Source organism: Lytechinus variegatus, chromosome 15 (genome assembly GCF_018143015.1).
Source record: "Lytechinus variegatus isolate NC3 chromosome 15, Lvar_3.0, whole genome shotgun sequence".
Taxonomy (NCBI): Eukaryota; Metazoa; Echinodermata; class Echinoidea; order Temnopleuroida; family Toxopneustidae; genus Lytechinus; species Lytechinus variegatus.
In genome coordinates, this window is record NC_054754.1 from 21227416 (window position 1) to 21237793 (window position 10378).

Sequence of the window (10378 nt, forward strand, 5' to 3'; positions counted from 1 at the left end):
ATGTGAGAATGAGAAATAATCTAAGTAATTTCAGATGAAAGAGGAGATTCTAAGCTTTACAATGGTAGGTCATTCGTCTATTTATTTATGATTAAGTTGTGATAAATCATCGCTAAATCTCGGTTTCTTTTTTTCTGGGACGCACTGTATAGTAATTTATCTATCAAATACCTTGCTATATATAAAAAAATAAGAATCATTTTGGATATCATTATGATATGATTGAATAATTCTTTTATATTACAAAATACTAGTGGAAATAGTAATTTGAAGCTTTTCATGTAATATATAATACAAATGGTTATTTTTCTTACATCTCAAAGTCGTATATGATTGTAAACTCACTAAGCTGGTGTCACAAAATTTCAGATGTACTTTAATTTCTATTGAAATGTATTGGAGGTTTTTGGTGAGGAATAAACCTGTGTTACATGTAGTTGTGATTTTTTTTTATTCAGAATCATGTAAGGATTAGATTAAGGATTGATTTGAGGTTTAAAACTCTTGTTTATGTTTGGCATAATGAGGGCATTTTTAGTAGGAGCAATTATTTTCAGGAGTTAATGTGACAAGTCCTTTTTATCAACCATTTCTGAAATAAATCACATTAATTTCCTCCTCTACATAGTTGTACATTTCTTGTTAGTATTATTTAAAAAATATGTTTTGGTGAATGAAGTGGTTTCATATATATAGTTATTTATCTATCAAATACTTTGCTATATTTTATAAAATGGGAATTATATTGGATATCATTATGATATGATTGAATAAGTATTTTATGTTACAAAATTACAAAATACTAGTGGAAATAGTATATAATTTGAATGCTTTTCATTTATTATATAATAAAAATGATTTTTTCTTACATCTCAAAGTCATATATGATTGTAAACTCACTAAGCTGGTGTCACAAAATTTCAGATGTACTTTAATTTCTATTGAAATATATTGGAGGTTTTTGGTAAGGAATAACCCCGTGTTCAGTGTATTTATTAGCAGTTAAAGCTGTGTTATAGTTTTATTTTCAAGAGGGAGAGAGGGGGGGGGCAGTCTATGGACCAGTCAGATATTTCTTAAAGCTTGCCAGACATTGCAACAATTTAATCTATATCTATGTCATTGTGAATTCACCTATTAAAGGGCAAGTTCAACTGACAAAAAATTATTTGAAATATGAAAAACTTATCAATATCAAATGTAAAATGGAAAAGTTATGACATATCCACATCCTGGTTGGTATGCAAATAAGAGTCCCAGGGGAGTGTTTCATGAAAGGACTTGTCAGACATTTCATCCGACAAGTAGTGTTTTATCCGACAGTTACCATGGTTACAGTGACTCTCGGCCAATCGTTCTCAAGGAAAGTTGTCAGGCCTGACAACTTGTTGGATGAAAATGTTCATGAAATGCTTCCCGGATGACATCATCCACTATGTACTTTGCTATCAGTGCTGAATGAGCCAAAACATTGTAGGGTTAAAAAGGGCTGCGAGTGAGCGAGCAAAAATGTTGACATTTTTATTACCACAATCCGATTTTTTGTAAATTTTGACATAATATCAAGAAAATATATTACTCTTCTCTTTTTCCTTTCTTTTCTCTTTTTTTTCTTGGTTGTGAAAATTTTAGGGGGAGGGCAAGCCCCCTCATCGGTACGCCATTGTTATATGAAATGTGAATTGTAATTTTCTTCTCGTAATGTTAAACAAAATATGGTTCTTCCTTGAATATTATGGAATTGCCATTGCTATAATTTTCAGTGATTAGATGAAGAGTCTCCCATTTGTAAAATCTGCCCCCCCCCCAAAAAAAAATGTGTAATTTATACAATTAAATACAAATCAATTAGTTTGTGAGTGGCATCATTGATACTTTCATTTGCATATCACTGGGTTGTGCATGTAATTGGTTCTAAAAATAAGCACAACTTCAACTTTTCTATTCTATTCTATTATTATATTATTCCAATTTTGATGAAAATGTCAGCATTATGCTTATTTAAGTTTTCTCTATTCATTCAAACCAACCTGTTGCTGGAAAGGAGTTGACCTTTAATAAAAAGTCTAGAAGAAGTGAAAATTATAATTTTGAACATTGTAAAATAAATTCCACTTGCCGCATTTCTTAACTGTATTTTCTTAATTTCTGTCTGAAGATACTGGCACTGCATACACTGCAAAAAAAAAGTGGAATCAAATTTACACCACCAGTATTAACAGAGGACCACAACAAGCATTTAACACCAATTTTAAATTCATGTGCCCGTATTTTGAACTCCGGTTTAAATTTAACTCTGGTTTAAAGTTGTGATTTAACTATGGAGAGCCAGTTGGGGCACAAATCCCAAATAGTACACATCCGAATTATCAACTCACATGACACCCAAATTGTTCATAAATGTTTGGGAATGATGAATTAAGTATTTTTTTTTCATTATGAAAGCAAACTCTTGAACATAAGAAATATACAATAGAAACAGAATTTTTGAATATTTGGCTCCCCATAATTTTAGCACAGAGTTAGACCTGTTAAAACCCAAGTTAAACTTGACTTCAGAATACGGGCCGTGGTGTTGTTTATAACACCCATCGGTGTAAATGACCCATTTTTGTTATGTTGTCACTGTTTGGTGTTAAGGTGTATATTTTACACCCAAAGTGGTGATCCACTCAAAACACCAGCCAGTGTCATCGGGGGGGGGGGGGATTCAAGATTTTCCAAAAGGAGTGGGGTGGGCTTTTTTGTCCAGACAAATTTGGACATGCAAAAAAAAAGGTCTAAAGAAACAAAAAGGTTTTTAATCCCGAATGATGATGATTTATATCACGATAAAATTTGACAAGTCAAAAAATTTGATAAAATTAAAAAGTTTCATTTGCAAATTCATTTTAATTCGAAAGTTTATTGATATAAACTTCTGACATCAAAGGATCATCATCAAAACTTGCATGTGCATTTTCCACTAAAAAAAGGGGGCACGGGCCAGGGGTCCGTTGCAGAAAGAGTTGCGTTTAAACGCAAGTCAAAAAATCAAACGCAAGTCACAAATGCGCACTGTTGATTGGCTGAAAATGAAGTTGCACATGATGTTTAGAGTTGCGATTGATTGCAACTCTTTCTGCAACGGGCCGCTGATGTCACTCATCAGGATCCGTCACTGATTAACATTAACACCACAGTTTCTTTTTAGAGTTTACAATTATTATTTTTTTTTTTTGCTCCTTTATGATGTATCTAGACGTTGGCAGATGTTACTAGTATTTTATGATTACACCGAGAAGTGCTAAAACAACACTGATCGATGTCAATGTCAAACGTTCTCTGAACCAGTGTAGTTTTTACACCTGTCTGATGTGGTCACATGTGGATATCAGTCTGGTGTTAGGTTTAACACTGGCATTTTGGAGTGTGTGATAACTCGACACCTCATCTGTCGTTCTGTGGTGTTTCGGACTTTGCTTGTTCCTCTTGCTTCTGTAGTTTTCGTTTCTGAATTTTGTCGAAGGCCAGCTCTCCTCCGGCAAATCCAATCTGAATGGGCAAGAGATCCTTCAAAGAAACACTGATCCTGTGTCAAAAATACATAGAAGAGATAGAACGAATACATTGATATGTTAGTTTTGGGGAGACAGAAATCAAAGATGATGATGGTTTAATTATATAAAATCTAAGATGCTAAAAATAGAACTATTCTGCTGAGGTTAAGAGTTTTTCTTTTCCTAATTGTCTTCTGTTCTTCCTCGGCTTCTTCCTCTCCTCCTCCTCTTCTTCTTTTTCTTCTTCTTCTTCCTTCTTCTTCTTCTTCTCCTCCTCCTTCTTTTTCCTTCTCCTCCTTTTTTTTCTTCTTCTTCTTTTACTTCTAATCTCTTCTTCTTCCTCCTCCTCTTCCTCCTCTTCTTCTTCTTCTTTTCCTCCTCTTCTTCTTCTTTTTTTAGTAGGGTTGAAACTAGTATTGATATATCAGGAATACGCAGCAAAAAGGAGTTGGTCGTAGACCTGCATGTACTCACGATTCTGTGTTTGTTCCCGTGGTCTCGTGAAGATATTCAAGTATGGCCGATACAAACTGATCATTCTTGACCTCGTCCTGGAAGTCGCCAACACCGATCACTTGAACATTGATCACCTGGTCGATGGCCTCACCGACAAGCATCTCGACGTCGTTGCAGAGAATCACTGCAACTCCCTGAGATAACAGTTAACAAAATAATGAAAGGAGATGGAAGAAGAGGAGGTGGTTAAAGTGATGAAAATTTAAAGAGGATGAGGGTAGGAGGTTTAACATGAGTAGGTGGAGGGTTTAGGTGTCAGTGGTGGATCCCTACAGGGTGTACCGGGAAAGGAGTCAAAAAGGGAACCATTTTTTTTTATTTGACAGCCTCCCCCCCAAAAAAAAGGATTCATTGCAAAATTGAATGCACTCCCGCACATATACACACACTTGACATCACGAGCTACAAAATGTTTTCACACTTTCCTATTGGTTAATTGGGGGGGGGTCTGTTAATTTTTGTCTCATCTGTTCGATCAAGGCTTCGTCGCTGTTTTTACTGTAGTAAAAGTAGTAGTAGTAGTAGCAGCAGCAGCAGTAGTAGTATTATTAGTAGTAGTATTAGTAGTAGTAGTTGTTGTTGTAGTAGTAGTAGTAGTAGTAGTAGTAGTAGTAGTAGTAGTAGTAGTAGTAGCAGCAGCAGCAGCGCAGCAGCAGTAGTAGTAGTAGTAGTAGTTGTAGTAGTAGTAGTTGTTGTAGTAGTAGTAGTAGAAGTAGTAGTAGAAGTAGTAGTAGTAGTAGTAGTAGTAGTAGTAGTAGTAGTAGTAGTAGTAGTAGTAGTAGTAGTAGTAGTAGTAGTAGTAGTAGTAGTAGTAGTAGTAGTAGTAGTAGTAGCAGCAGCAGCAGCAGTACTACTAGTAGTAGTAGTGGTGGTGGTGGTGGTGGTTTTGGTGGTGGTGGTGGTAGTACTTGATGAGTAGGAGTATTAGGCCTAGCCTGAATGACAGGCGGTAGTATTCAGCGATGGATACAAATTTTACCAGGAGTTACAAGGAAGGAAGGCTAAAGAGAGGTCCATTTTGTATCATTTATTTTTCTGACAATTACAAAAACATATCACAAACAAAGGGAGTGTCAAGATGGACATTTACAATCCAAAGACATGTAAGAAAGAAAGAACGTAAAATGACATTTAAACAATTATATTTAGAGTTTGGACACAGTTGTTCTTTGCAGTTATGAAAAAAGCACCAAAGAACTTGGTCGCTTTGCTCCCTCGTTTGCAATCCATGTTGGGGTTAAAGGTTCCGTTTACAGCTTCAATGAAAGACACTCAAGTCCTCCTACCCCATACTAGTACTCCCTTATAACAACTAGCTTTTGAAGATCCAGTATTCCATAAAAATTTACACCATGTTATCGACAGAAAAATATAAAGATTTATTAGGACGGTTTACAACACATGCAACTTCTTATTACTTAAAGGCCACGGCACACCTTACGACTGTTCGCGATCCGAATTTGGAACAAATCGCAATTTGCTAATTTTCTGAAAATGTGAATGGAATATATCATTTTATTTGAGGTTAAAATTAATCGAAAGAGTACAAAAATTTTTTTTGACAGATTGCAAGTCTTTATTTTGGAATAAAGGTCAAATTAGTTTCAAATCTTACGTCTAGATATCTGATTCGCTTTTATTCTAAGAAGGATGATAGCATAGTCACAGATTTGAACACATGTATTCGTACGATGATTTAGAACATTACACAATAAGACATTCCAAGTCTCAATATAAGCATCAAATTCTACTACATTCTATTTTGAAATCGGGTCGCAGACCAATCGTAAGGTGTGCAATCGCCTTAAAGAATATCACTTAAAGTAAAGTATAGATCTCACCTTGAAAGGTTTGTTAAGTAACCTGCAGACCAGCTTGACCGTGTCGGCCAAAAAGTTGTCCGGGAAATCCTGCCGCGGAACATTAGTATACACTGTCAGAGTTGGCATAATGATATCGTAGAAATTATCTTGTCACTTTAAGTAAACCTCTCTTCTATTTCTGTCCTCATCCACTCTTGTGGAGTAATTACAGGTTATCCTTCCATTCTTGCAGACAACGTGTATACAGGCATACCGTTGCTAAAAAGTGATAACGCGCTGATCCATGGTTTTCGGTACCTATACAATGTTGGTTTTACGGCCCATGTTTGGGAGATGTTACTGGTACCAATAGGTCACATTCTTATAGATTTCCATGGGGCGACTTTCTATGTGGATGGGTTAAAAAAAAATGGATAATTCGTCATTTAGCAGAGAAAGCATATTATGTATCTTCATCGGGTTTCGGTAAACATGCATGATGCAGACAGTTTTGTTTCCAGTTAATTTGATTTGAAATGATTTAATGCATTCTTCTGCATTTATATAATTCGTGTAATATATTTAGTTTCCATATTATAATAAACATAATATATTGATTACTGTGTTTTACATGAATTACAGAGAAAAAAATGGATTTTGAAAATAACATTTTAAATAAATATGATCTATTACCAAATTATTACAACAACCACAATAAGCAGGAGGATTGTCATCATTAGCAAATTGCTTGAAAGAAAAATGACGACCTAAGATGAAAACTCATGAAATTAATAATACATTTATATAGCAGAATGGCAATACTGTAATGACAAAGCAGGGTTCCCACAGAAATTTGGAAACATAATTCCATGACTTTTTCATGACTTTTCCATGACTTCCCGTGACGTCCCGGGAGTTATGTAGAATTTGAGATGTCACAAAACTGTGGAAAATGGAAATCATGAACACCATATAATAGCAGAGTATGATCACAGAGTATGGGAGTTGCAAGACACGACAAACTGGAAAGCTGCCATACCCAAGAGGTAAATGCAATTCCATGACTTTTCACAAACTTTCCGAATTCCCTGACTTTCCATGATTACAAAGTTTTCCATGATTTTCAGAGCCTTTTGAACCCTGTAAAGATGGCGGTGATAAGGATGAAAATTATATTGATCATGGAGCGTATAGTGATAATTAAATCGAAGGAAGGATAAATTAATAAAGCCCCCCCCCCCTTTTTAGGCCTTTATCAATATGAAGCTCTAAGCTTAAGATGGAGGTCTCCCACATTTCAAAAATGTATTATATGTCGATATATGTTTATATATTTTTTTTCTGCTATTTGTTTTCATAATAAATAAAAGGAATGTATCGGGTATAAATATATTTCAGTTAGATTGTTAGAATGTAAATGCATAGGTTATTCATTATGTCATTTGCTTATTGTTATATTATGCTAAGAAAAAATAATTACACTTGTAAATAGTTTTGTTATTGGGATGTGGAAATAAATAAATCAAATAAAAAATCAATAATAACCTAAAACACTGACACACACACAAAAAAAAATCTTCCAGTATTTTTGATAATAACATGGAACTAGCGTTTGCCTTAAATGAGTAAAGAGATGCTCATCTTTTTATAGACTCTGGTAGGAAGTTCAATGAATCATATTATATTCACCAATCTGTTAATTGCCCCAGTCGAACTTTGCTGCTGGTGGATTTTCATATATATATATTTTTATGACATGAATAATGTTTCGTCCTCTCATTTTGAATTAACTATTTTGCAACCACTTAGTGATCCGCCTGGGACTTGAGGGTATCCCCAAGGACATAAATATATAAATAAATATATATATATATATATATATATATATATATATATATATATATATTTATTTATATACATATAGAATTCACCTCTCATAAAAGCAAAATCATTTATCATGATCTTAAATCGATTTCGCGAAATTTCAAGTTTAATCGAACATCATTTTCAACGCGCTTCTTGCTTGTGTTTGAATAAACAAATTGCGAAGAGGGTGCAATAGAAATATATAAGGAATCATTTAAAAAAAATCACATCGGTATTAGATAATAAGAATAATAGTAGTAATAATAAAAATGATATTAATAATACAACTAATAGGCCCAATTAATTTGACTAATTTCACTATTTTTTCTGAAAACTATATCCAAATCTATCAAAAAAATTTTTTTTTGATCAAAAAGTCCAAATTTTGCTCACTTTGCTCGATTGCATATTATGGGGAAAATTTTGCCCCATTCGCCAGGTCTCGCATCCTCAATTTTGTTGGCTCATTTCACTACTGAATTCGTCAGTATATATAGGTTAAAAATGATGAACTTTCAAGCATAATTTGATGCTTGCAATCACGCGCACAAAGGCATTATCATGAAAGAGGTGAAGAGAAAGTGATCTTTAGCCCTACCCTTTCACTTTTTTAATAATCATGTATGAAAACGTGAAAAGGACTATTAAATTGCGATGTTATGCATGTTGCAGCCCCCCACGCACACACTCACAGTCATTCCGAGGCTCCTGATCAGTTCTAAGCTAAATGATCTTTTGCATACAGACATTTTTTTAGATGGGTATAACTTCATGTGTAGACCTACTGTGCAAGACTAGTATTCAACAAAAGGGTATCGCTATTTCACATACCCTGATAAAGGGATAAGACCTCGTATATAGATTTTCTCTTATTTTTGTCTAAAGAGAGATGGAAATTGTGCGGGTATCTTCAGTCAATTCTTGCAGAGGATTCTGTTTATTAGGACCTATACGAAAAAGCACGGTTAAAGCATTTTTTGTTTTCATTTATTTACATTATTGTGCGTTTCTAGTATACCGGATAGAAAACAAAACGAGAATGTGGGTGTCGAATACAATCTCGTCATTTTCTCACGACCCCCAAGAATAAAGAAAGAATGAACGACATAAATAAATATAGAAAGAAAGCAGCGCACCGAGCATTGATATGTTAGTTTTGGGGAGACAGAAATCAAAGATGATGATGGTTTAATTATAGAAAATCTAAGATGCTAAAAATAGAACTATTCTGCTGAGGTTAAGAGTTTTTCTTTTCCTAATTGTCTTCAAGTTTAATCGAACATCATTTTCAACGCGCTTCTTGCTTGTGTTTGAATAAACAAATTGCGAAGAGGGTGCAATAGAAATATATAAGGAATCATTTAAAAAAAATCACATCGGTATTAGATAATAAAAATAATAGTAGTAATAATAAAAATGATATTAATAATACAACTAATAGGCCCAATTAATTTGACTAATTTCACTATTTTTTCTGAAAACTATATCCAAATCTATCAAAAAAATTTTTTTTTGATCAAAAAGTCCAAATTTTGCTCACTTTGCTCGATTGCATATTATGGGGAAAATTTTGCCCCATTCGCCAGGTCTCGCATCCTCAATTTTGTTGGCTCATTTCACTACTGAATTCGTCAGTATATATAGGTTAACAATGATGAACTTTCAAGCATAATTTGATGCTTGCAATCACGCGCACAAAGGCATTATCATGAAAGAGGTGAAGAGAAAGTGATCTTTAGCCCTACCCTTTCACTTTTTTAATAATCATGTATGAAAACGTGAAAAGGACTATTAAATTGCGATGTTATGCATGTTGCAGCCCCCCACGCACACACTCACAGTCATTCCGAGGCTCCTGATCAGTTCTAAGCTAAATGATCTTTTGCATACAGACATTTTTTTAGATGGGTATAACTTCATGTGTAGACCTACTGTGCAAGACTAGTATTCAACAAAAGGGTATCGCTATTTCACATACCCTGATAAAGGGATAAGACCTCGTATATAGATTTTCTCTTATTTTTGTCTAAAGAGAGATGGAAATTGTGCGGGTATCTTCAGTCAATTCTTGCAGAGGATTCTGTTTATTAGGACCTATACGAAAAAGCACGGTTAAAGCATTTTTTGTTTTCATTTATTTACATTATTGTGCGTTTCTAGTATACCGGATAGAAAACAAAACGAGAATGTGGGTGTCGAATACAATCTCGTCATTTTCTCACGACCCCCAAGAATAAAGAAAGAATGAACGACATAAATAAATATAGAAAGAAAGCAGCGCACCGAGCATTTCATTACATCAATTCACCGGAATCCACACTTCTTGTCGGCACACCTATCATGCTTATCTAAAATACAATTTCCATTTCAATTTTCAACAGAACAAAGTAAAGTGGTCGAAATAATTACAATCAACTTACACAGACAATATAAATCGAGGCATGTACAATATATGATATTTTTCTATAAGTAAAACAAAACAGGGTATTATATATAAGCAAAATATCATAAACATTATAAAATAAAATTCTCAGAAAATGGAGGGATCCACTCAAAGGCAGTGCTTGTATTGTGTGGACCCCTCTAAATAATACAAATCATACCAATGTCAACTCCGAATGATGAGAATGTGTAAGAATATAACCTACATTTCTC

At 34.1% G+C, this 10378-nt stretch overlaps 1 protein-coding gene across 1 annotated transcript; it reads right to left on the reverse strand.

Moving 5' to 3' along the window:
• Nucleotides 1–3055: 3055 nt before the first annotated feature.
• On the reverse strand, nucleotides 3056–6261 carry LOC121429292 (macrophage migration inhibitory factor-like). The gene is made up of 3 exons (XM_041626292.1): nucleotides 5897–6261; nucleotides 4014–4189; nucleotides 3056–3571 (listed from the first exon to the last, which is right to left on the reverse strand). Exons 1-3 carry the CDS (start codon nucleotides 6002–6004, stop codon nucleotides 3430–3432), a joined length of 426 nt encoding a protein of 141 aa, XP_041482226.1. The 5' UTR covers nucleotides 6005–6261; the 3' UTR covers nucleotides 3056–3429.
• Nucleotides 6262–10378: the final 4117 nt, after the last annotated feature.